At 41.0% G+C, this 26,958-nt stretch overlaps 1 protein-coding gene across 4 annotated transcripts in view; it reads left to right on the forward strand.

Annotated features, from left to right (window-relative positions):
• The first annotated feature begins 391 nt into the window (after positions 1-391).
• Positions 392-26,958, forward strand: part of LOC123970881 (cadherin-2-like) — a 127,155-nt gene continuing 100,588 nt past the window's right edge. The window contains exons 1-3 of one of the 4 annotated variants that reach the window (XM_046049257.1): positions 925-997; positions 7,481-7,610; positions 8,547-8,685. In XM_046049257.1, coding sequence (XP_045905213.1) covers positions 8,646-8,685 — 40 coding nt within the window. In that variant the 5' untranslated portion in view covers positions 925-997; positions 7,481-7,610; positions 8,547-8,645. Of the gene's footprint in view, positions 563-924; positions 998-7,480; positions 7,611-8,407; positions 8,468-8,546; positions 8,686-26,958 lie in introns of those variants that run through there. The other 3 variants (XM_046049254.1, XM_046049258.1, XM_046049256.1) reach the window with 3 other exon arrangements.

Raw genomic sequence — 26,958 nt, forward strand, 5'->3', positions numbered from 1 at the left:
CCTCTGAAGAAACTAGGGTCTTGCTCAGGGACGTGTTAGTGGATGTGCCGCAGTGGGGGATTGAACCCCCGTCTCTCACACCAAAAGTAGACTATATATCCACTGCACCATCACCTTTTGACATCACCTTTGAGTATCAGGAGCCAAACACTGGCTGTGATTTTCTGATAATGTGTGCTAACTGGACCAGTTAATTGGTCTACAATAAACTAACTGGTGTGTTGTTTTATGAGAACTTTTGTTTGATACCATCCAGGCTCAATAAACCAGAAGTCATCACCCGCCCTCCCTGCGGCCGGGGATCAGTACTCCTGATGACCGTTAGGGGGCGGCACTGAGGCAGGAGGGGCAGGCAGGCTTGAGTGCCGCTGAGCCGGGCACAGCAGACAGACAGAGGAGGGCTGCTGGAAGGAGGAAGGCTGCTCATGCCACCGGGGTTTACCGGGAATTAAAAATCTGTCGTCCAGCGCTGCGCGACGGGCTCTGTCGGTTCAGGAAGGAGGAATTAAAACACCACAAAATGCATCTTTGGGGGATTTGGATGCTGATGGCGGCTCTGCAGGTAAAATATTTTCCCAGTTTTCCAGCGGAGGCTGCAGCAGACACACAGCGGGACTGATGCCCGTTACAAGCGGAGCCAGAGAGAGGGGCGACGCGACTTCATTTGACTTCTTATATTCATTCTCTGCTATCTTCCGCTAAATTAGGGCCGTCAAAAGCAGCCTATATTTCACATAGTGATCCCAGACCTGCCCTGGTCCTGCTGCACAATGAGTAATTTGTCAAACATGCAGGAGAACGTAATTGTAGCCCGATGCTTCCTTTGTATGATCAAACACGAGCGTGTGTGCTAGAAAGAACCGTTACGCAGGTTACGCATCCATCGCCCGTTCCGGCACCTCCTCATGTTGTTCTCTCAATCAGATGCTTGACTTTTGTTGGGCTGTAATCCAGTTCAGCCAGAGAGACTGAGACCCGTAGCGTTGTTTTTCTTGTGGTGAGAATACGTGGATCTCCATTTAGAAAAGATGGCAGTTTTATGTGTTTTAGGGTTTAAGACGTTTGAGGAGTCGTGTCTGTTCTTGAGTTTGGCACCCTGTCCCTTAATGAGTAACGTTAGGCTACAAGCGGTATGTATTTCAGTATACATTCTCAAGTCTCCTCGTCATGTGCCCTGGAACAATTCTGCATTAAATGTAAAACCTGCCACTCGGAGTGGACCCAGCGTGTGCTGGTCTAAGCTAACGTTCAGCCGTATTTCTCTGTTGGATTTGGCCTGTGTGGGCTGTGGGACTAGGAACCCATCGTGAAAGTGGGCATTGTGTGATTGAGATAAAGTGCAGCACCACATGACTATTTTCTATTTTCTAAACGTCTCAAATCGTGTTAAATGGAGGTTTGGCATTAAGCGAGAACTGCCACATTTGTGGATAGAGTTTGACGTGCAGGTTTTGTTTGTGAGAGAGAACACTACACACAAGGGGCTTACAGTGCAGACAGGGATGATGCTTAGGCCACCTGCTGTTCAGCCCATTTCCACAAGTAAGACTATAACTTTTAAAGGACCATACTAATATTTGTCACGTTTCATTCCATTTACTGTCATTAGCATTGTAGCAATTACTACTGACCATGTTCTTAAGTGTAGGCTAACATTTGTTTTAGTATTTACTGTAAAACTTGATGAATGGCTTTTATTTGCTTCAATCTCTGAACTCACCCTGCCTATATTAGGGACAGGCGTCTGAATGGGACAGACCTTTGATTCCTATCCCACACAACTCTTGCTCAGCAAAGATGGGAAATAAGCTACTATGAAATTGTTAATTTAAACCAATGTGAATATTATTGTATAAAAATTAGGCTATCAAATAGCATATCAATTACAAATCATTGATTTGATCTAACTCAGAACAACAGCTCAGGACAACTTGATGCACAGAGAGAGAGTATCAAAAGGTAGCCTACCTTAGAAAGGATGAATGCCGAAGGTTTCTGTTGTTATTTCATCTTGGATTCAGTTTTGACAGACCTTTTTGATTCTTTTTTGATCGGTGGACCTTACTGACTAAAGGAATATTCAAGGAATAGATATATATTCAGATTTTATTCTTTACCGTGAAATGAGCTGAACGATTGAATTGTGGAGAATCTAACTGATGTAACTATGTGTTGCATATCCATATTAATGAAAGTTTAAACATTTAAATTTGTATGTGCAATCTAAGGAGTTTAAAACTAGCTCAAGCTTGTGACCCGGTGGGCTTTAGAAGGTTTTATACATCCAGAGAACTTGCTTTTATTAGTCAAAATAAGCTTTTATTTGTTTTAACGTAATGGGTTTTGAGTCATTTCAGCAGTACACTGAAAAACATTTCACCATAACATTTCATTATATTAAATGAAATGAAAGAAAGCCAATAACTGACTAGAAGATTAAAAAACAGATATTTAGAAACCTTACTAACTACATCACCTTGCCCTGCATTCATTGTTGTGCTTCCTCATGTTGTCCTCTTAATGTTCGGTCTTTTGTCTTGCAGTAAAATATATCTTATGAACTAGGGTATGCTTTGAAAGTGGTCAGTAGCAATGTTACAGATGCGTTATTTGTATTTGTAAGAAATGCAGACAGCAACATACTTAACACACTGCTGTACTGGCAAATCATTGTGACAGTGTATTTTCATGTGTGAGCCTCAAAGCTTGTAAATGTACCTCGAGCAGGATTTAATGACAGCAGAAAAAGAGGAGATCCACACCATGTGGACAAATCAATAGAGAGGGGACAGTGCTGTGCCAAAGGGTCAAAGGTCAGGTCCTAAAATAAACCCATCACCAATGTCATACGTCCCAAACAGCAGGGTCAGCACTCTCAAGGGATTACCTTAAATCCCCATACAAACCTTTGATACATTTGCTTTTGTTGCTTCTTAGCCACAATGTTCATCTTCTTATGAAGGCTTTAATGGTATGTTTTCTATTTATACATGAAGGCACCTTTGAAGCATGCTAATGTATGTGGTTGTGGAATGTAAGAACATCAGGTGTGGCGATACGGTTACAGCAATGGGCAGAACGTTGTTTAAGTGTGTGGAGAATACTGTATTGATGCTCCAAGTAACGCTTGGAGTGCCTCTCATTCGTCTCACTGAAAACTTTAAAGTTATAGCAAACATTTGACTCATGCAGTATGCTAGAAGAGATATGGAAGGGGTCTGGAACAGATGCCTGGGTGTGTTTAACTTTTTGCCTGCATCATGGAAACATTTGTCTGTATAGTTTTACCCACCGTGCAGGACTGAATAATGTTATTAAAAAAGGTTGTCACTTCTGAATGCAGTAACGATTGTGGTATATGATGTGATTAATGTGTGGCAAAATAATGTAATGACATTTTAAATTAGAAGGGCACTCGGGCAGTGCAGACCTCCACCAAGGCCAATAGTTTAGTCCTCTTTGAAATGCAAATCTGCAAGTGCAATCAGTGTATCTGTCTGGATATATTTCCTAAACAATTAGAATTACAATGTCAAAATATCTTTTTTTTCCTAGCTGATGCCTCATCATCTCAGCTGTGCATTTTTTTTTACTTTGCATTGGTAGGAAAATCGGATTCAGATCCGCTGCAAAATTGAATGGGTTCTCCCTTGGCCCATGCTACACCCTTCCACCAGTGTTGATGAAATTCAGGCCAGTGGTTTCTCAGTAATCTTGTTGACACACAAACAATCAAACAAACAGCACCGTCAACTTAACATCATTGGCAGAGGTAATTATAGGCTCAGAGACAGGTTCATCAGTGAGATGTTTCTGAGGAGTTGTGTTGAGTTCATTAGCTCAAGAGGGAACCCATCTACTTAGCTCAGAGAGCAGAATTAGATTGCGCAAGCTATCTTGTCAGAACTCAGATTTTATATGATGCAAAGATACTGTTTTAAGGTCAGACAACTCAGACTGTTCTCCAACTCAGCATGGCTGTTGAATGAATTGTGTGAACATTTGTCAGAATCTTCAATCAACACTTTGCTGATCAGTGCGTTTAGAATTTCAGTGTGGGACTCCATGACAGCTGTGCAAACGGAGGCTAGTCATCTTCGTCTTCTGGTCAAGCATCCCAACCCTATGTTTTTGGATTAGCTGTTGTCTTTAGTTAATGGAAATTTTATATTTTACTGTGGTTACTGTTTTACCTTTTATGCTGCATTATTGTAGGCCTGTGTTTCACTGTGTAGTGTTTGATAATTTTATTATGTTGCAGCTAGGTGAAGGTTCCCATTGAAAAATAACTCATAAGAGGGTTTCCTTATCTGACCGTCCTTGATAGGCCTTCCTCTCTGGTTCCTACTCCCCTCCTCCCTAAAAGTCAGCTGCGTAATACCCTTGACCACCAATGTGTAGCACCCACCTGGGTGATGCACGGCAGCCTCACCACACATCAGCTTGATGCAGAGAGGGAAAAAAAAAAAAAAAAAGCTACGCTGTGGACGGTCGGTGATCGTTCCCTCTGGCTGAATGAAGCACGACGCTCCTGATTTTACACATGATCCATGATGATACAGAAATATAGAAATTAATGACAGAAAGCATACTGTCAATAATAATATAGACCCAGTATAGTCCCATCACAATTTTCTTTTCTCATGTCTTACTACCCCTGGCTCCCTCATACTTTGCACCCTCTCCTTGCGTCTGGGTCATTCCAGCATACTGAAGCTGTTTCTGCTGGGGTTTCCCAAAGCAGTTTTTCAGATGTGCTGTCTTAGTCTTAGTGCAATCTTAGGCAGGATGGGCAGGTACATGCGATTTCCACATATTCAGGACGCACTCAAAGAAACAAACCAAGGTTTTTACGCAGTGTCTGCTTTCCCTCCCAACTCTCCAGGGCAGAAACCATTAAACCATGCAAAACCCTCATTTAAATACTGCTACTTCCATTGTGTTTGCACCTGTTGTCATCTACGCAATAATTCTTAGCTGATCACCCATAACAGGTGCTACAATTACACTTGCAATATTTTAGAATGCACACGCCCTTTTGTGCTCTTTATTCGGGGTGTTAGTAAATCCAGCCCATAGTGTCTGGTATATTTTGACAAAAGATTACGATTTTCGTACATGATATGACAACAACAGCAACTGCAGGAATTTAAAATTGGCTAATGTTTAAATGTTTTTTAATTTAAAGAGTTAGATGTGTGAGGGGGTAAGAACCCTTAAAACTTACAAAATAACAATACATGGGACCTACATTTTTCATTTCAGGGAGAAATTCACACCAAATGTGGGGATAACAAATGGATACATTCATTTATTGTTATACTGTATACTGTTTAAATGCCTTGTGAAGGGCAGAAACACCTTAAACATGAACATGAAAACGTCCCTGAATTGTCAGCTTCATTGAAATATTAAGGTTTGGCTTAAGACTAGGCCACGTTGTGATTTCGATAATTTTCCATTAATTGTTCAGCCGTGAATTAAAACCATATATAAACTATTATAGGAACTTGTTTTTTTACCCCATTTGCGCTCACATTTTACACAACTCTTGTGGTTCCAAAGACATAATAGTTAATGCATTATGTGATGTCACGACCAAAATGGCCTGGAGAGACTCTACACCAAGGCTGGACTTGTGCATAAATGTTACATGTTGATGTACAAAAATGCTCTCTCAATATCTAAAACCTCATATTATGCAAATATCCCCAGTACAGGTGAAGGGGATGCTAGAACTCTGCTTTTCATGAGCAGTTAGCCTCTGCTAACATCATGCAGACCAACTTACAATCAACAATTGTCATGACTACATGACTTAAGTCTTCCAACTGAAAATCACATATTTGAACTTATTACTTAGTCCAACAACTCCATATGTACCTGGTTCCAATCCCCACCACCCTAGTTATAGCATGCTTGTCTGTCATTTCCTCCATTCGATAACCTCCATTATAAACATCTCTCTGTCCACTGGTACAGTCTCCTCTTCACTGAAAGTTGCCATAATCAGACCTCTGGAAACACCAGGTTAAGAGTGCAATGACCACAACAAAGTACAGGCCTATTTCCAACTTAGCAATTATGTCCAAAGTTCTTGAGACCATCTCAACTACAGATCTACCTTAAGAACAAGATCACCTATGACCTCCTCTGTGCATCTGATTCAGATCTACTCTCCATCCTCATCCTCCTGGACCTCACTGCAGCCTTTGATACAGCATCCCAAAACCATCCATCCATCCATCGTCAACCGCTTATCCTGCGTACAGGGTCGCGGGGTGGCTAGAGCCAATCCCAGCTGACATTGGGCGAAAGGCGGGGTACACCCTGGACAGGTTGCCAGTCCATTGCAGGGTATCCCAAAACCATCTGGTTTATTTAACCTTCACTGAGGAGCATTAAAGTTGAAAGAAATAATGATTTGACATTTATCGAAATCATCTGAGATGGCATTTTTCATCGTGACAACATTTTTAGATATATCACCCACCACATCCTTGTTAACGCTCTGTCACCAGTACGTGGGGATGTAATTGCTGAAAGGTCCATTAGTACGTGTTGCGACATCAGGGCCATCAGTAAGTATCAAATCGTTATTTCTTTAGAGTTTAAAGGCTGATTTTTGCTCTTGAGTGAAAGTTGAAGAAACCTGATGGTTAATTGTGGTTTAAACTTTTCTTTATGGTCAACACTTGTTGCCAAACAGTGGATCACTTCACAAATCTGAGGCAGAACATTCAGAACAATTCTGATAAAATCTTTGTCAACAAATATGCACGAGTAAAATTTAAGCTTTTTTCAGTCCTTTTTCCTCAACAAAATAAACATCTTAATAAAAAGTCCCAATTTGTGAATTATTCTAGTGAATAAAATCAAATATTTATAGAATATTTGTTGAACATTTATTATAGTGTAAATTATATTCCGATAATTATTGTTATTGTTTTATTATCCAGCCCTACTTGTGCTATGTGTGTTTACTCCCTCCTTCCTTATGCTAATAGGGGAAGAGATGAAAGCCAGCCTTGCTAAATCCCCCCTCCCCCACCTCTTCCAAACATGTCAGGATGGGCAGCGAGGACATGAGGGTTTAAAGTTTTTGGGTTAAGTGGAAGCAAATCACAGCCCCCCTTCTTGGCTTCATTACTTTAATCACAGAAGAGCACCCCCACACATGAACACGCGCATGATCGAACTGCAGCAGATGCTTTTGTGCTGCTGTGTGTATGTGGGACAGGAGGTGGAAGGGGGGTCATGTTGGGCCGGGACTCAAACAACAGGAGAAACACAAGTCTAGACGCTAATTATCATCAAAATTAATTGACCCAGTTGTCTGCTGCTCCTCATGATGATTAATCATGGTCTGTTGGTTTGGACTGTTTTGGACAAACTCATTAAGAAAATGTGGAAAACTAAACCACTGGTCTGTGTTAATTGCTGCTCTTCTTCTTCCCATGTTTGTATTCTGCCTTAACAGTGGCAGAAAACCAAATAAGTGTCAATCAGTGGATATGGCTTCAGTCCAGGGAACTACATGGGTGGGGATGTGGGGTGCTCGGCTCCCCTGAAAGAGACATCAGCTTCCCAGAAAGCCTCATTTGAGAAATGTAGGGGAACTCTAAAATATCTTAATTTTCAGTGCCACTGGTTTTTCTCAGTATAATATCTGTTTTCCTGTGTATTTAGGCTGCTGACATGAATAAAAGGCTGATATTAAAGCACTCAAAATGCATGTTTCTTCACGCATATCATTTTCCGATAATTTCAGTCTAATTAACACAATGCTGTCTGTTCTTGCTGTGGTCGTCCATGCGTGGGGCTGCATGTGTGTGAAAGATTTAATAGTGCTGCAAGCACCTGCTTCCAGTTTGATGTACCACATCTGATAAGTAATGCCATATTATGTAGGCATGTGGTGTTTCAATGATATATTTGTAGGTTGGTGACAGGTTGATGCGTAGCCTACGGTGTGATGGTGTACAGATTGTGACGTTACCTCCAGAATGTTTTACTGTGCAGTGAGCATTGGGTGTTGTGTTTAGAGTGGCTGTTGACCCAACATTTGAGGCTGTGGGCATGTTGTCGTGGGATGTACCTCAGTCTGGTCAGTTTAACAAAGTAAACAATTACAACGGTGAAGAATTTTTGTTTCTTTGCTGTCCCAGGCTTTAATATCCTCTATGTGAATTTGAAAGGTATTGATACTATAGTTTTGCATGTAGGTTTTGCGCATTCATGGCTGCTCGGGCTTGTGTAGTAGTAAAAAATAGGCCACGGTGTAATTTGTGCACTGCTTCAGTCAAAGGCCTCAGCTATACAAAAGGAGAATTTGCAGACTTGTTTTATTGTTTATTCCATATTTTGATTGAGGTTATGGATGCAAATGAATGAATACAGAAGAAAGTGTCAACCTTCAGCTTGAAGAAAAGTTATTAAAATGTCACACACACATCTGTGTCAAGAGGTTGGTTGGGCATCAAGATGTAATCTAATATGAATATTCTTTTTATTCTCTTTCATTGTTCTTTTCTTTCTCTCTCCAGGTTGTTGTTCTGGCTGGAGAGGACAAGCGTTCGTTGTCAAGCAAGCAGGGGCCGTTGCCATGCACAAGGGGCTTTACTCAGAAGGAATACATCATCGAAATGGACCAAGAGCTGGCAGAGGGACAAGCCGTCCTCAACGGTCAGTACACACACACACACACACACACACACACACACACACACACACACACACACACACACACCATAAGTTTGGAGAGGGGACAGGTGTTGGGTGGGGGTTGTTTAAGAGTCCTGCTGATATTTGAACCATTATGGGGCTTCAAGGGGACTGACCTTTGTGAGTAGGATTGGACTGACATACTAAGCCAATACCGTCCCTGTGTTAAGACAAATGTGGTCCAGTCTGTGCCGTCCTGAATACTATGGTTTAAATATTGTGATGAAACATGACTGTGATTGGTGTATTGAGCTTCCTCTGATTGTTTTGTGAAACCGCTTTTCTTGGAAGATGTTGGATGGTGGTTTTTATTCTTGGTGAATGAACTACTCCATGCCACAAGAAAATATTGTTATTAAATACTGGTTTAAGCAGTGTCATTACTGCTTTGGAAAAGAACCTGGTGAAGACTGAGATCATTAGAGGGCTGTGTCGTTAAATGCATGTCAGTGTGATTATTGCATGCCCCGCTGCCCTATTGGTTGTTCTCTTTGTCAATGGAAACCAGAGGAAACTGGGGAGCTATGAGCAGATAACCATGACACCAAACGTTTCACGTAGTTAGGGCAGAACGATTGAGGGGAAAAAATCTAACTGCGATTTGTCTGCCAGATATTGCGATTACGATTTGATTTGCGATTTAAAAAAAAAAGGAAGGTAAAATATACACTGTGTAATAGATAAAACATGTTATGGAGCATTTCAACATGAGACACCATCAAAACTGTGATGTGGCATGATTTTCAAAATAGAACACCCTGTGCGATCGCATATTAACAATAGACACAGTCAAAAAAGAAACAATTTAACTATGTAGCCTACTTAACAATGGTAGAAGCACAAAAATCAAGGACAACTGAAGAAATCGACAAAATCCGAACAAGTCAGGAAAATCAGTCAGGCAAAACGCTCTTATTCTGAAATTCGTCAACAATGGGGGGCAGGCTAAACGCTGAGCTGCTGAAACTCTTCCAGAGTGAGTTGACACCCTGGGCAGAGGACTGAACAAAACCACGGAGCAGCCGCTGCCTCTGTGGGTTCGGCTGACGGCATTTTCCCACACGTTTTCCTCTAGTTTGGTTTGTTGTTGTAAAATGTACACACCCTGTGCCCGCTGTGATTGGTGAGTAGGACCGTAGCAGGAGGCACAGGGTGGTGTGACGTTGTCACACAGAGATGACATCGGAATGTATGTGTAACTGCATGACTGTTTAAAACAGGTCAGATGCTCTGTATAATTAACCTACATTTTTAATCGCCACTTCACGATTAGCTGATCGCGTCCTTTCAAATCGCAATTCCGATTGCGACTTCATCCCTAGTGTGGAAGCATTTTAGATCTGACACCAAAAAGGATGACTGCTGCCTTTTACAAAAAGCAACTGCCTTACAGTTACCATGACAACAAAAATGAAGTCATCCGGTTAGGTCATGACTGCCATAAAGCACATCAATGATGAAAACCATGTCAATTTTAATCAATAAAATGCTTTAAGACAAACTCTGGATGGAGTACTACTGAATGTGTAGAATCAAGACTATACGATATTTCTTCTTCAGTTCCAAAATATGACTGCAGGCCTTCAAAAACCCATGTAGTCCAACCATAGTCTGCAGAAGCATGTTACCATGGGTCACAAATGCTGTAGTCTACCTAACCAAGCAGGATGTTTCTCTACGCTGTGTGTCAGAGGGGTTGGAGTGATCAGTATCATTTACTGGGCCTTGGGGTATCAGCAGCAGGCTGATCAATACGCAGTGTACACTTGTAGACAGGGTGAGAGAGTGAGTGTGAACGGAGCTGTTTCTCATTGGTCTGCCATGTTTTTTCTCAGCCTCGTGTCTGAATGTGTCTGCACTGGGAGAGATGTGTGTTGATAGTCTATCTGTTGTGTGTTTGCTGGTAGCTGTCTAAATGCATTGTTTTTGAGTGTGATGGTGTTACTAGACTCGCTGCAGTGCCAAACACAGATAGTTTGGCTTCATTGTTGCTTATTGCTCTGATGAGGGTTGTGTCGCGGGCTTTGGCCCCGTTTGAATTCCTGGACTTTCCTGCAAATTCAATCAACATCTACCGCTGAGCTGCTCTTCAGTTTAACAGAGGAACTGCATGCACACAAATGTTTTGCTCTAGAGAGTAATAAAGGTCAGAAAGTACAATAAAATCAGTTTTTGTGATTTTATCCTGCAGGAAGGTATAAAACAGCCAAACTGGCTTTATCTAACCACACTGATGTACCCGGCAAAAAGAGTGAGTGTGCTCACATCTTTGTGTGCTTCAGTGGGCTTGTATGGGCTCTGTGAAGTGTAACAAGGCAACAGTGACTGAAGCTGACAGAGCGGCGGAGATGAGAGTGTTTCAATGTGTTTGTCTGTGATTCCCGTGGTGTGTGTGTGTGTTTTTGTAGGTGAAGGGCGTTCAGAAACATGTTGTTTTACAGTGTAACCAAGCGGCAACCTCCAGGTCTGAAAGGTGAAGGCAAAGCGGAGTGCCTTAAACCTGCATTCTTTTTAATGGGCAGAAGGGGGTGACTCAACTGGTTGCAAAAAGAAGTCAGATTGTATAGAAGTCTATGGTAAAATGACCCTACTTCTCAGCTGATTTATTACATCAGTAAAAACTTTCCTAATTAGTTTATGCTCTCAGTTGCTAGTTTCCAGTCTTGTTCAACACAGCATGATGTTCATTCAGTAAACTATAGTCCCATTTAGAGGAAAATAGACCAGAAGGCAAGAAAGAAGCTTTAGGGCGGGGCTACCATGTGATGGACAAGTTGCTGTCAATCAGGATAGATACAAATTGTATTCAGTGCGTTGTGTACATTCAACCAGCTGTGAACTTGTTTTTGGGTGCTGCTAGTGGTGTTGTCTCAGAGCTTTGACACTTTCAAAAGCCATGTTTCCATGTAATTGTCATGAGAATTTTAAGAGTACTTTTGAAATGTCGCAAAAAAAGGATGTCCAAAATATGTGCGTTTCCATCAGCTGGTTTGGAGCGAATAAACCAGGCTACTGCAAGCGTAGTTACGTCAGTAGTTGACGTTACACAATAAACAAGACGTATGGGTTCCAAACCAGAAACAAAACCAGTTGCATGAACCTGGTGACCAGAATTGTAAATATTCTAACTTGGGAAACAGCTGTGTGTTTTTTTTATAGTTGCAATGACAGAATAAACTTCAACTTAAACTATTCATAGTAAGATAGCTAATTGGAGATTGTATTTGCCAGTATTAAGTGATAAACTGAACCAACGGCTCTGAACATGCTACATGTAGCTAAATGTATCAGGAACATTGATTTAGATCAGTGTTTAACATCGGCTGAAACTTTGCTGGATATTAATGGAAAGCGGTACATTATTAGACAAAGTTCACAAAACTAACACAATACTGTTTGTTCTTGTGTTTTATATGATATGTTTCCAAATGAAATAGGACTTTTTCTCTCCATAATCACACAAAGTCAGCGAGGTGTATTGGCAGCAGGATGTAAGGAGTGAGCCGTTCAAAGACCAGCACAGGGTGTCTTTGGTTGGTTACAATCTGATGGCTCTGGGCGCTGTTAATTATTTAATTGGAGCAGAGGAAGACTGAATTATTAATGAGGGGATGGAGGCGAGAGACATAATTAAACAGACAGACAGAGTGTCGGGGGTGAGCTGTGAAGGAAAGGAGGTTAGAGGTGGAGACTTGGTCAGACTGAGAGACAGACAGGAGGAGGAAGTAGCAGTGAAGGTTTTATGATACAGTCTTTTGTTTCAGATACTGTCTTCTGGCTTTTTGCATTTGAGTCCTATCTTGAGTCTATATCAATCTTTTAACAAACAGTTGCCCTGGAAACAGATCAGGTTTTAAAATAGCCTGTCCTGCTCCATCAAAAATTCCTAGAATCTGGACCAGTCTCTATTCTGGAGATCAGCTCGGGACTTTGGATAATTACAAATAATATCAAAGAAGTAGGGCTTGGTATGGTGCCGCAATACTTTGATCCTGGCTGACATGTTTGTAGCACCTAGTACAGCTTCAAGTCAAATCAAAGATATAAAAATCCATATTTTCTTAAAGTAAGGTAGTATCAGTACCAAAACCCATGTATCCTATCAGCACTAGTATTGAAAATGTCACATAACGGCGAGCACTACTGTTACAGTGATTAGGTTCCAGTGGGCTTGATTAGCATTAAAGCTAACATTGTCTTGTTAACAAAACTATTCAGCAAACATTCTAATTATTAAATCCTGATAGGAAAGTGCCTAAAAGCAGTCGTGGCTGAGTCACGTTGGTGTGTGTGTGGGACAGAGAACAGGAATGGAAGGTTGATTCAGCTGCTGCAGACCAGCAGTTCAGTCAGTGATCATGTGTGTTCATGTGACTAAGACTACAGAAAAGATGAGTTGTACTTGTGTGTGTTTATTTGAGCTCCAGAGCTTGTTTATGCTGTGTTTGCATGCATGTACAGTGTGTGTGTGTGTGTGTGTGTGTGTGTCTCTGTGTGTTTGTGTGTGTGAGAGAGAGTCAGGCTGAGGTCAGTAGCTATCCTGTACTTCCTGTGGAATTCTGCAGGGCTGACCTTCTCTGACCTTCCCATCCTTCCTTCCTATTAAGGCAGTGCGTGTCAGTTGGGCTCGTACAGCTGGCTGCTGGTCAGCGCTGTCATACCCAGCCATGGAAACCCCCATCCCGCACAGAGCACATTCATCTGCCCACATCCTCCCTCTAAGTGCCCCTCTCGTTGCCTCTTCCTTTCTTTTCCCGTTTCTTTCCCTTCTCTTGTCATGCAGGGGATTGCCCTACTTTATTCTAGCCTCATATATCACTGTCTCCCCTCGCAGTCACATTTGGGAAAAGGGGATGAGATACAGAATGAGAGCTCTCTCTCTCTGGTTCCCTCTCTCTCTATCTGAATCAGTCCCACTCTTTCTTTCCTCTCAACTGATTCCTGCTCTTGCCATTGTTTTGTCTCTTAGGGGCTTGTTAACATCTTAGCAATAGGATGTCCATTGCTATTGCTCTTCTGAATACAATGCAGTGTTTGTTACTTAAATGTTGTAGGAGAAAGTACTCAATTTGTACCACTGGTATAAATGATTCCTTTTATCTTAAGGATGGGTGGATGGATGTCCATTCTTCTGTCCAGTGCTTTGTTCACCACATCAGTTGCACTTTCAAATCAAAATATCTAGCAACTAGCAGTTAGGTGGCTATATAAATAACATATTTTTATGAATGTAGACATTTGTATTGATACAGTAAATGTTCTAGAAATTTAGCTGATTTATAGATAAAATAACCAGATTGGAATATCTGGATTGGATAATATAGTAGATTTACAGCATCAATGTGAAGAAGCACCTGTCTATCAGATATTTAACTCAGTGTCATAAAACTATCCATCTCACTAATTTGTGCCATTGCCTGCAATGGCCTAAAAGATACTACAGGGTTATCAATCTCAGTAGAAAGTCATCTGTATTTTTCTGGTGCCCAAAGGTTTAATTCCAGTGTTTTGGTGAGCAACACTCTGAGGACAAATTCAGTTTAGTTCAATTAAATTTTTATAGCATAACCGACAACAGATTGAACATACAGAGTAGGTCTAGACCGTACTCTTTGTGATATTATTAACAGAGACCCAACAATTCCCACCATGAGCAAGCACTTGACGACAGAGGCAAGAGAGAAGAAAAGCAGCCCAACGCAATTTGCACATAGAAAGGGAGTAGTGGTACAGACATCAATGAAAAGGAATAACAGTACTAATAATGATCGCAATATTACTGATAATAATAATAGGACTAATAATAATAATAATAATAATAGCAGCGGGTGTTGAGCAGGAACATGGGGGTAGCAGGAAGCCCGCAACCGCAGATCCAGATTCTGCAGCTCCAGAGCCAGAAACACCTGCAGAAAGCGACAGGAGGAGAGAGGAGACTAACTTTGGCGTGCACGGAGGATTCATCGTTAACGTGAACAAAGAGATCTATTTAATAAACAGGTCTTAAATCAGCTTAGAATGGTTCCTTTAATGCCAATTTAATATTCTTTTTTATGTTATAGGTTGTGATGGTCAATTGTGTGAAAGGCAGCACTAAGATCTAACAAACGAGTACAGAGACAAGTCGTTTTTCTGATGAAATTAGGAAGTCATTTGTAATTTTGACCAGTGCTGTCTCTGTGCTATGATGAACTCTAAATCCTGACTGAAAATCCTCAAATAAACTATTGCTATGTAGAAAGTCACACAGCTGTTGTGTGACTGCTTTCTCAAGGATCTTAGAGAGAAAGGGAAGGTTAGATATAGGTCTTTAGTTAGCTAAAACTCCTGGATCAAGAGTGGTCTTTTTAAGAAGAGGTTTAATTCCAGCTACTTTAAAGGACTGTGGTAAATAGTTTGTTGACATATTTATCATATCTTGTAAAGAAGTGCTGACCGAGAGTAAAACTTCTTCAAGCAGCCTGGTTGAGAGAGGCAAGCTGATGGCTTGGATGAAGAAATCATTGAAATTATTTGGTGAAGAACGATGGGAGAAAAGCAGTCTAAATATATATAGGTTACATATCAGGTTATACAACTTTTTCTATGGTTCCTGAGTTTGAAGATAAATCAGTACCAGTTGAGGGCAGGAGGTGATTCATTTTGTCTCTAAAAATTTGAATTTTATCATTAAAGAAGCTCATATAGTCGTTACTACTGAGTTCTAGGGATGCATGGCTCAATAGAGCTGTGACTCTCTGTCAGCCTGGCTACAGTGCTGAAAAGAAGTTGTTCTTATTTTCCTCTATTAATCATTAGTAAAAGGCTGCCCTGGCATTACTGAGGACCTTTCTATATGTTTTAAGACTACCATGACAGATTATATGAGATTCTTCTGCTTTGGTGGAACACCATTTGTAACCCTGTTACAGTATATAAAATTCAGCATCATGTCACCTTAAATGTACCAGCCAACACTCTCCTATAAAATAATAATACAGATACAGAATACAGAATTTGCTTAGCCAAATACTGTACATTAGAGAGAAAGCTGTCTGAATAATGTTCATGCACAGCGGTTTTGACATTGTTATACTGCAGAGATAGTAGGTAGTCGGTCGGGCACATCATAAGTTTGACACTAAAACACTAGACTAGCATTTCCCAAAGCTCTGCTGGCAGCACAGCTGATTTAAATGATCAGCTTGTTATCCAGCAGCTTCAGGAGTTCAAAACGAGTTGATCATTTGAATCAGCTGTGTTGGAGTAATTTATTCAAACAATGCGCAGCATTATATTTAAAGGCCATTTTCCTGAGCTCAGAATGAGCCAGAGGAATCTCTAAGACTAACCAATCTTTGGAGCGTGTCTGATAACCGTTGACTTTCCAATTTATTTTAGCAGTTAGATAGCTGGCAATTTTATGCATTATAGCCTTATAGATGAATAATAACCAGTGCCTGGTTCTCCAGGCAACCAAAGAATCCCACCCCACTAGCGAGTACAGTAGACAATACTGTGTGATGAAATAGGCATCCGTAATAAACCGCAAAGCAGCATGATAAACTGCATCACGAGGTCTCAGCACTGCAGTTGAAGCATACAGTATATCACCATAGTTAAATAGTAACATAAAAGGAGCTTCTACAATGTTAATTCTATGTTGATAAGACAGACATGATTTATTTCTTCAGAAGAAACAATTTTTTACTCATAGCTTCCTCACCAAGACAGTAAGATGTGTTTAAATATCAAGGTATTTTTTATGCTGGAACATGTTCTATAACAGAACCATCCAGGGCACTAATTTTAAGCTCATCCAAATGTTGTTTTCTGGACTTAGATCAGATGATTATATATTTTGTTTTATTTGAATTCAGTACCAGCTTCACATAAATGCGTCATAACTGACACTGGGTTTACAATCACGATGCCGGCTCAACGTCGTGATGTCTGTCAGCCATCGCCAATGGATGATGGCATGTCCATCGGCCCAACCCTAGTGTTATAACAACTACATCTGTTAATACCTGCGCTCTGTCACTCTTTCTGAAAGCACTGGTATTGGACACCCTGAGATGAGAACGGTCTGAAATAAGAGGTTTTTGTAAAAATAAAAATTTTGAAGAAGAGCAAGTGCTTGAGAATGGGATGGGGCAGTAGCATAAATGACTGTGTCATCAGCATAGAAATGATATTTACAGTTCCTCACAGTGTTACAGACATAATTTATATAGAGAGTGAACAACAAGGGACCTAATATTGAACCTTGAGGAACCCCCTTTTGCACCACAGCTTTATTGTCACTTACTCTATTCTTAGTTACACTATAAGTAGCCTCAGAGTTTCTTTCAAATCAAGAGCCATCTACAATAAAATGCAGATTAAATGCTTGCAAAATTTCTTTTTTATCAGTGACTGGCCCTGTATCCAATACAATTTCTTTTTTCCAGAATTTTGCCGGATTGCTATAACATTCTGATAAGGTATACAAAGTATGCTAATTTTGCCTTTGGTAGTATAATGCACAGATTTCTCAGTTGCATAAAAGACTACCAGTCAGAAATTAGAGTTGATTTCCTATCTTTCATACATGCTAAATTTATTTTACACAGATATACATCTATCAGCCATATTCTGACCACTGACAGGTGAAGTGAATAACACTGGTTATCTCATTACGATGGCACCTGTCAGTGGGTCGGATATATATATATATATATATATATATATATATATATATATAGAGGCAGCAGGTGAACATTCTGTCATTATAGTTGAAGTGTTAGAAGCAGAAAAGGAGCAACTTTGACAAGGGCCAAATTGAGATAGCTATACAACTGGGTCAGAGCATCTCCAAACCGGTCTGCATGTCAGTACATATCAAAAGTAGTCCAAGGAAGTAAAAGCTGTGAACCAGCGACAGGGTCATGGGGCAAGGCTCACTGATGCCTTTGGGGAGCGAAGGCTTTTGCTTTTGCATTTCAACAACAAAATTACTCAATCTACACATGCTTTAAAATTGTGAATTTGGCTGCTGAACTTTTTAAACTAAATTCCTGAGGATTGAAGAGTGATGACCCTGACCCCTGTGGTGGGTAATGTCACAAAAGGCCTACTCATAAAATGCACCGACCTCAGCAATACGGAGTCTCACTCCAAACTAAATTGAAAAGTTGGCAGCCCTGCTGAAAGATAACATTGCATGGTTTTCTTTAATAAAAACTCTAAATGTCAAAGCTTGTAAATGAGGAAGAGTATTTCTCTCTCTCCTCAGTGAATATCTCTTCTCTGTGATGTCCGAGCTGAAGCACTGGAAAGGTTGTAATTACAGACTAGCAGCCAAGAATTACTGACATCCCAATGTGAAGGGAAGACGGCTACATTTGATCTTGTTTTATGCTCATCACTTCACTGTTTTAATTCCTTTGTATGTGACTGGGTTGGGACATTGATATCACAGCTAAAATGTGAAGACTCATAAGCACCCAGTGAACAACCTCTGCTCTCAAAGCATGAAGTCCAGGTCTGAGTGAGTGAGACGTCTCCCTTCTGATTTCCCTGGCTGTTAACAACCACAGTCACGGTCAGTGATGCAGGATGTGTACGTGGTGGAGCTGGAGGAGTGTTTGCATACGTGTGTGTGTGTGTGTGTGTGTGTGTGTGTGTGTGTGGTGGAGTAGGAGGAGTGTTAGCACTGTTGCCATGCAACCATTAAGCTAATTTTAAAGTTGTTCTGTGCATAATGTTTTAACATCAGTATGCCACTGTTCCAGTTACCATGAACAAATGAGACCATAGTAGAGATGTCCAAATTAGCCTAACCTCATAAACTACATTAGTTCTGCCCACTTGAAGTGGTAATTTTGCCATATGCCTTTTAGTCCTGTCTGCCTTTACAGAACCCTGCGTTGGTGCTGTGAAGGAGTGTTCAGACTTAATGGCTGAGTTGACATTAAGGATAGGGATATTTTATTGTCATTCCAGAACATGTTATACATGAAGGGAAACTAAATAATGTGTTCAAGTGCCGGTGCAGGTGAATAGGAGCTGCTATCATTCCAGAGTATGGAGACAAGAAAAAGAAGAAGAAGACCTTGAGATCTGTCAGAGGCTCAGGCTAAACTGCCACCAAACACAAACATACTCCACACACAAAGTCTGTGCACAAGTTACTAGCTACTTTACTACTACAACTAACAGCTGTACTGTTTGTGCGCTCGCAATTAGGGGCGAATAAACACAGACTGCCAAAAATGGCCAGCAGTCAAATTTGAGTGAATTTTGCGAGGTGAACATTTGCTTCATGTTCAGTTTGAACACCATTAAGCCATTAAGCACTATCCCAAGTCGTAGAAGGCAATTCAGATCATTTCCTGCCTGGCTGTCGTAATGCAGAAGAATTGGTTTACCTCTTCCAACCACTTATATTAAATGTAGTTGATTATTTTTCTTCACATTGGCACATTGCTATTTTAAAACTAGCTTAAATGCTTACATAAAATATTTCAGCACAGAATTTGTAAAGTCTTAATCACTGCTGATCAGTATCGATATTACTCGATATTAGTATCGCTCATAGCTGCACTAATGAATGTTTCTGACTATGTTATGTCAAACTCTGCAGTGGCCTCAGCTTTACAGAGCTGTGGATCCTCTTGTAGCTCTGTGTTTGGGTTTTGTGGACTGCTCACCTCTGATAAACCCACTGTACACTAACTGCCCAGCACCAGACAAAGTTAACACAGCTGGTGAGGAAAATGGAGCCTTTAGCAGCTAAAGAGATAGATATTTCCCTCAGAAGTTGGTGGAGACCAAACCAGAGCCAAAAGGAGGGATTATAATATAATATACTTCACACAAACATGACTGAGTGAATGTCATTCTGTGTCTGCTGGATCGTCGTCGTTTTTTTAGGTCGTTCCACTTCTTCATATGTTGTTAAACCACAGCGAAGACTTGTGGAGACTTGGAGTCCTGCACATGGGACATTTCTGTCACATTTCTGACAGTCCATCGCTACTCTTTAACTTTTCTTCCCATGAGACTAAACCATTCCTCCTTGACAAATGTCATGTATTAACAGATTTCCTCAAAGATAATTGCATTTTTTTTTCTCTGGTTGTAAACACGTTTCGCTGATGTTGAGGAAACCAGATCAGTTTTTTCACTCTGCTTTTGTAATTCTATTCACTTTAACTCACATAAAAATACTCTAAAGCCAGCTAGAGACAGTTATGGACCACAGGCTAACCGCACAGTGTAGACAGAATGAGGCCCACTTCTACAGAACTTTCTTTGTGTGTGTTATGTACTGTATTTGTGTGTGTGGGGATCTGGTTCTCATTATAACGTCTACACGATGAACTGACAAAACCCAGGCAGTGCCACTCTCAGCTCCACAGATATGGCTGGAATGTGTGGATGTGTGTGTAAGTGTGTACTCCCACGGGTGCTCCTCCAGTTGTGGTTGTTCATGTTCCACTAAATCCTGTCCTCCCATTTGTCTTTCTGTGCTTCCCTCCCATCTCCCTCTCCATCTCTGTCTCTCAGCCAGTTTCAGTTAAATGAATGATGGCTGCATGCCTGACCTCACATCTGACTAATGGTGTGTGTGGGTGTGTGTTTTTTTGTTTTACTATGTTTCTGGGGTCCAAAACCCAGGATTTACTATACATGCGGGGTCCCACCAGCTGTGTGGTGATCAAAATGCTGGACCCCACAAGTTTAAAGGACTGTCTGAGGATTAAGGCTTGATTTTAGGGTTCAGGTTGGAATTAAGTTAAGGTTAGGGTACGGGTTAAGGTTAGGCATGTAGTTAAGGTTAGGGTAAGAGGATAGGGAATGCATTATGTTCCCACAAACATAGTAAGACAAAGTGTGTTTATCCCAAAAAAATGTATGGATGATTTTCTTTCACTATGAACCCCTAAGAGTATGCTGTCATAAACAGCTTTTCTGAGAAGAAGAATGTAACCCTCAGAAATAACCACAATAAACTGAACGAGGAGTCTGTGTTCTGCAGGTAAACTCACAGCAGAGTGACGTTTCATCTACAGAGTTTATTCTTCTCACCTCAGACAGTGTCGTACTTAAACAATGGCCAAAAAAACAAGTAATGTCCTGAAAGTTCCTTCTTGTTCTTGGAAATGGTAGTCCAAAAAAAGCTTCAATTCCCACGTTGTGACACATCCAACAATGTCCCTGAGCAAGACACTTAACCCCTAGTTGCTCCAGAGGTGCGCAACCTCTGAAATATATAGCAATTGTAAGTCGCTTTGGATAAAAGCGTCAGCTAAATGAATAGACGTAAATGTTTGGGGCGACTGTGGCTCAGGAGGAAGAGCAGGTTGCCTGTTCTGCCATCACTGTTTGTAGTTCTGCTAAGTTGTATCCCGACACCTGACATTCCAGCTGATGCCCTGCAGTAATTATCACACCCACGTTTCCCTGGCTAGGTTGCTAGTGAAAGAGCTTAGGCAGAGATGTCTTCTTATGTTATGTATTAGTCTGTAGCTAACAGAACACACAGCTCTTCCTCCAGACTGTAGCTGCTCTGACAGCAAACTTCACAGAATGAACAATTTGATTCATTTTTCCTAAAATGTTTCACACTGCAACGATGTACATGTCACTAAAATCTGCAGATTGGTCCTGTTGTGTTTACATTTTTGCCAGCAGGTAATGAGCTCTGCACTGGTTCTTTGTTTGTTGTCCTGTAATATTTTCATTGTGTCTGCCTTTTAGAGCCAAAACTGTGACCACATTAATTTATTAGGTAGTTGACAGAAAAGGAATCTTTTGGTAACCGCTTTTCATTCAAGTCATTTTTCAAGCAAAAATGCTCAACTGTCTCTGGTTCCAGCTTCTTAAATATGAGCAGTGTCTGATCTTCCCTGCTCTGGGTTCAAAAACAAACATTTTGAACGCCTCAGGCTCTGAGAACATAGTGATGGGCATTTTTCATTGTTTCTGACGCTTTATATACCTACTGCCTTTCTTTACTGCAGCACCCTGTCATGTTATTAACTAAAACTGTCAGCCGCTGTGGATTTATTCTAAACGCTCTGCGCTGTAGCTTCTGTTGACGCGCTCACGCTCACACACTGTTCCATCCTGTTAAGGGTTTTTGACAGCAGGTGTACCTGTAGCAAACAAACACTGCAGACAGATCAGGCTTCCAAAACGTCTGGATTGGGCGTGATTCAGATCCTGGGAATTAGCTCGGGACATAGCTAGTCTGGTTGTGGATCTGGATCGTAATAATTACAGAAACAATTTCAAACAATTCGGCTTTGTAATAAACCGTGGTACCAGTGGAAATTAAATAAGGCTACAGCTAGCAATTAACTTCATTATCTACTCATTATTGTCCCCTTATATGTATTGTTTAGTCCATAAAATGTCAGAGATTAATAACATGTCCATCACAAGATGTCTTCAAATGTCTGTCAAATTTGTCAGACCAACAGTGTAAAAACCCAAAGATCCCATGGTGTACTGTGTACTGTAATGTATTGTGCTCCCTTGTAAACCCGAGAGAACTGTTTGTGTGTGTGTGTGTGTGTGTGTGTGTCTGTCTATCTAATAGTGGGGTAATATAATCAGGAGGGCATGTCACATTCAATTAGGGCTCTGCTGCTATCATCCTAGTCATTGTCCTGCCCTAGACACCAAAAACACATCAGCATGCACACACACGCACACAAACACACACACAAACACACACACACACACACACATAGCTGTACTGTATACAATGGATATGATTATATGGTATGCACAATGATGAAGAAAGTGTTAGTGGGACAAATCCACCTCCTTCAAGATCTGGATACAGGAAATGATATTTGAAGAGACACTGCACGGGTGGTTTGAAAAATGAGTTGGCATGGACACTGTAAAAGAAGTGACACCATGTCATACATGTTAAAGACTACAAATCGTACCAAGAAGAAGAAATCTCATCATGCACTGAGACTCTGCCCCAAAATGGAAGTGGACTTTGAGATTCAGGTTATTAGTGACAAAACAATCTCAACCCAAGGCCCACTTGGGTTGAGATTGGTTCTGGAGCTCATTATTTGACTCAACAAAAGTATATGTAATGTTGAAACATTGCTAAAAAAATTTACCGAATAATCTTTTATAATGCAATATATTCATTATGCTTTCTACTACTGTATTTTCTACCTCTTGAAGTACTTTAAACTTTGTTTGATACTGATACTTGATCTTTGAGGCAGATAGTGATGTTGATATCTTTCATTTAAAAAAATCTGCTTTTATAACATAAATCATTATTTTTGGTAAGGATCCTTTAAATTTGGTTTGGTTAAACATTTTAGAGTGTATCACTAGACTCTTTAGTGATCTCTGGCAGACACTATTTTTAAATGACCTCATCATATCTGTCACATTTCTCTGAGGGCATTTACTGTTACACAGTGGCCAACATCTACGCCCAAACCATTTATCTGTGATGAAACCCTCCATTTACCTCCAGTTATCCTGCAGGTGGCTTCAAAAGAAAAACCTTTGCATGAACTGAGAACTTCATATTTCCACATAGCAGTCCACAACTACAAACATCATTAATTCTTTCTTTAATCTGGGACGACAGCTAACCCCGGCGGTCCACCAAAACACATTCCCAGCCAGACCAGACTTTTTCTGTGTGTGTGTGTGTGTGTTTGATTCACACCACATAATCATGTGGCTTTCCCTTCATTACATTTCTACAGTTTTTCTCCTTTAACCCTTTCATGAGCTTTGCGAGAGCTTCATGCTGAGTTACAGCAGTATTTCTGTGTGTGTTACCAACATTCAGCATCTTTGGATTTGACGTAAACAAGGAAGTATTCTGTGTTTCCAGAGTGGATCCACAGGACAAACAAAGACATCTAAAATGTCAGAATAAACTTAAAAGATTTACCTAAGTTGGGTATTTGAAGGCCAGTACTGCTATGTGTTCAGATCTTCGAGTTGGCAGGATGTGGACATGCTGGTTGTTTGAGGTTCAGGTAAATCAGCTGCCCAAAAACACTGCTTTTTAAAGTACTTGTACTTTGGTTTTAGAGCTTCGGTCACATGAAATTAAGGTTACATGATGACACCATGTACTGCCATTGAAGGCAGGTCCTGGCATGTGTCATTTCAGGGTTTACCATAACCCCCTCCCTCCTCACATTCTAAAGTACCAAACCAGGGGGACAACCAGGACACATGTCACACAGTCTTCTTTTGTAGACGTTGTGGGAAAATCCTGCTCTCACCTCCACCATGTTGGACGACATGGCACCTACCCTGTATGTTGTAAAATCAGTGTCTTGTCAATCATAATTTTGCTATTTCAGGTCCGCTGCTTCTACCAACCCAAAGAGAACAATAGGGATATCTAATCCACCCAAAAGCTGATGCAAACACGTTGCTTTGACATGTGATTCTTGCTGGTGGAGTTTTTAATGCAAAGTATCAGACACCCAAATATTTTGTCCCAGTGTCCAGAGCAGCAGGGAGTGGTCCCATCTCTGGGGGAAGGCTTGGCTCAGGGAGGATTATGGGATTGTGCTTTAGGAGGAGGAGGGGGAGGGGATGGTGGTGGTGGTTGTTGATTTTAAGATGATGCTATTTCAAAGCCAGCATTCATTACATCCATAATCCAGCTGTGTGGTATATGGCTGGAAAAAGCCCTCACCCACATTGTTTGTGTGAAGAGAGTGTGTGTGTGTGTGTGTGTGTGTGTGTGTGTGGACAGGGAGACAGCTGTCCTACGAGGATTAGCTGTGTGTGTCTGTGTCTGCGTCTGCATGTCCTGTCATTCAGAGTTTAGCCCACGTCTCACAGACAGACAAACAAACGCAGTAGCAGCAGGCTGACTCTGTAATCCTGGCCTCCAGGTTTCAGACATACTTCTTTACGTGCACTCACTCAAACGTTTACCGTAAACCTTCAGTCGTGCAGTCCTGAGCGTGGCTAGAAAGTGTGACTCACAACCTGTCTCTAGAGCAAGACTGTAAACTTAGAAATAGCTTCCAATGAAAAGATGAAGACAGTGTTTGTGCGGCAGTGCAGTGAGCTGGGGAGCTCTTAAACGCATGTTTCAGTGATGTTAGAAGGCGTTACAGACGAGCTTGACTCTTCTCTCGTCCGAGGCTATAGTCATAGCTTACTCACAGTCTTCCTGCACTCTGTTATGTCTTCTTGGACAATTTGATGGGCTCAGTAATACTTGCCACAATGCATACTTGTGTAAATGTGTTTTCTTTAGATTCCTAAACTGCTGGGCAGATAGGAAGCGCTGGTGAATGTGTGGTGTCACCGGTGCACGCTGCCAGCACCTGGGCTGCTTTCTTCTGTTGCTTCTGCTGACACTTTAATGCAGTGGTTTTAACCTGTTTGGCTTGTGACCTGTTTCTAAAGGAAGCTGCTGCTGCTCATCACAGGTTGTGTATGTCTACCAGCTGTAAACACTCAGCCGAAGAATAACCTGTTACTGAGTTACTGATTACTTCAATCATTTAGAGGCCTGAGGAAGTAAACTGTTTAAATAGATTCCTTTCTGCTCTCAGATTGATCCATGACATTTATCTTGTGGCCTGGAATTTAATCATTTTAGGGGCAGGGCCACTTGACCTTTGGTGTCGTCAATCTTATGAAGGCACAAAGGCTAACTGCCAGGGCAGCAAGGCCATCAGATAAAACAATGATTTTAAGAAATTATGAATAATGATGATAAATTTAAGTTGAGGGTTAGGGATGATTTTAGTTTTATTAATTTTTTCCTAACTTGTTAAAATACTAACTTTTCAATAATCCTAACATTCACGCATAACAATGAGTTTAACATTTGGAAACGTCCGTGGCACGTTAAACTTTTGTAATGGTAAAAAAAATCCAATTGCGGTTATTAGTGGGAATGATAATATTTGCTTCACACATGTTTAAAAAAAACACGATTAAAATCATGATGATGCGACACTTGTTGGGGTCTGTACCAAACAAGCTGTTTTCTTACATCTTGGAGAACAGGATCTGCTGGCCAGCGTCTCTGCAGCACTGCAACACTTCATTACGCTGCTGTTTGTCACATATTTCCAAAATCAGCTGGGCAGTTCAGCCAGGGCTTTAAGGCAACTGTGGCCCACAGAGCAGATAGGGTTAGCATAAGGCCAAACTGAGGGGAAGTTCCTGCCCTGGACCCCTCCCTAGGACATGACCCTCAGGCTGGAGACCAGGGGGCTATGTGAAGACTGTGAGGTTATTATAATTCACTGGAGTAGTATGTATATTTAAAAAAACAAATAAAAAAAAACCCCAATATATATATATATATATATATATATATATATATCACATCCACACCATGTGGATTTTTTCATCCGTAAATAAAACTCACCTAAAATCAAAAAGAGGCCTTCTAAGTTATAGAACTAGCTCGATACACATATTGTCTTTTTCTGTTTGTGAGCGCATGAGACTGAAAGCATGCGTCTCACACCAAAGAGTCTGACCCAGCAGTAATACTGGCTGTTTGCTAAATGGATTGTTAGCTGGTCAGCTCATTAACAGTTTGTTGAGGAAGACTGAGCCCAGTCTTCTTGAGCTCCAAATCAAGAGATTTTGAGTTGATATTAGAACTGAAGACAGTGTGCCACAGTAACCTACATTTGGAAATTAATCTGCTTTTCAGTTCACTTTGATTTAAGCCATGTCAGATCAGAAGAATATTCTGTACAAAGATGACCAGTAAGTGAAGTATGTAAGTAAGTAAAAGGCCTGCTGTAGTAATCTGGGATAGAGTACTTCAAATTTTCTTTAGATGAGTGCTAAAGTTGAGGGGTTTTTTTCTACCACAAGTAACCTGTGGTTTGATACTTACCAGTAAATAAGAAAAGGCCTTTTTCATGTATTTGAGCTCATTATTTTCAGCCTGCAAACACTGCTCTCTTCCACCTCGTTTCCAGCAGCAGCAGGCAGCTGTTCAGTGGAAAACCTCTGACCGTTTAGCCGTACAAATGAACAGCACAGTATCCCTAGGAAAAGTGTTGGACATTTTGCACCTAACGATTTAGGTCTAACTCTACATGCCGATGCACAGCCGGTGTGCACTTCATGCAGCGAGGCGGAAAGTATGGGTGCAGAGGTCAGGGTGGTGGCTGGACATGCACTGAAGAGTCTGACTTTGCAGAAGGGAGTTAGGGCCCGTGTCCACCAATGCGTTGTTTTCGGGGGGGGGGGGGGGGGGGGGGGGGG

This window comes from Micropterus dolomieu, linkage group LG05 (genome assembly GCF_021292245.1).
Source record: "Micropterus dolomieu isolate WLL.071019.BEF.003 ecotype Adirondacks linkage group LG05, ASM2129224v1, whole genome shotgun sequence".
Classification (NCBI taxonomy): domain Eukaryota; kingdom Metazoa; phylum Chordata; class Actinopteri; order Centrarchiformes; family Centrarchidae; genus Micropterus; species Micropterus dolomieu.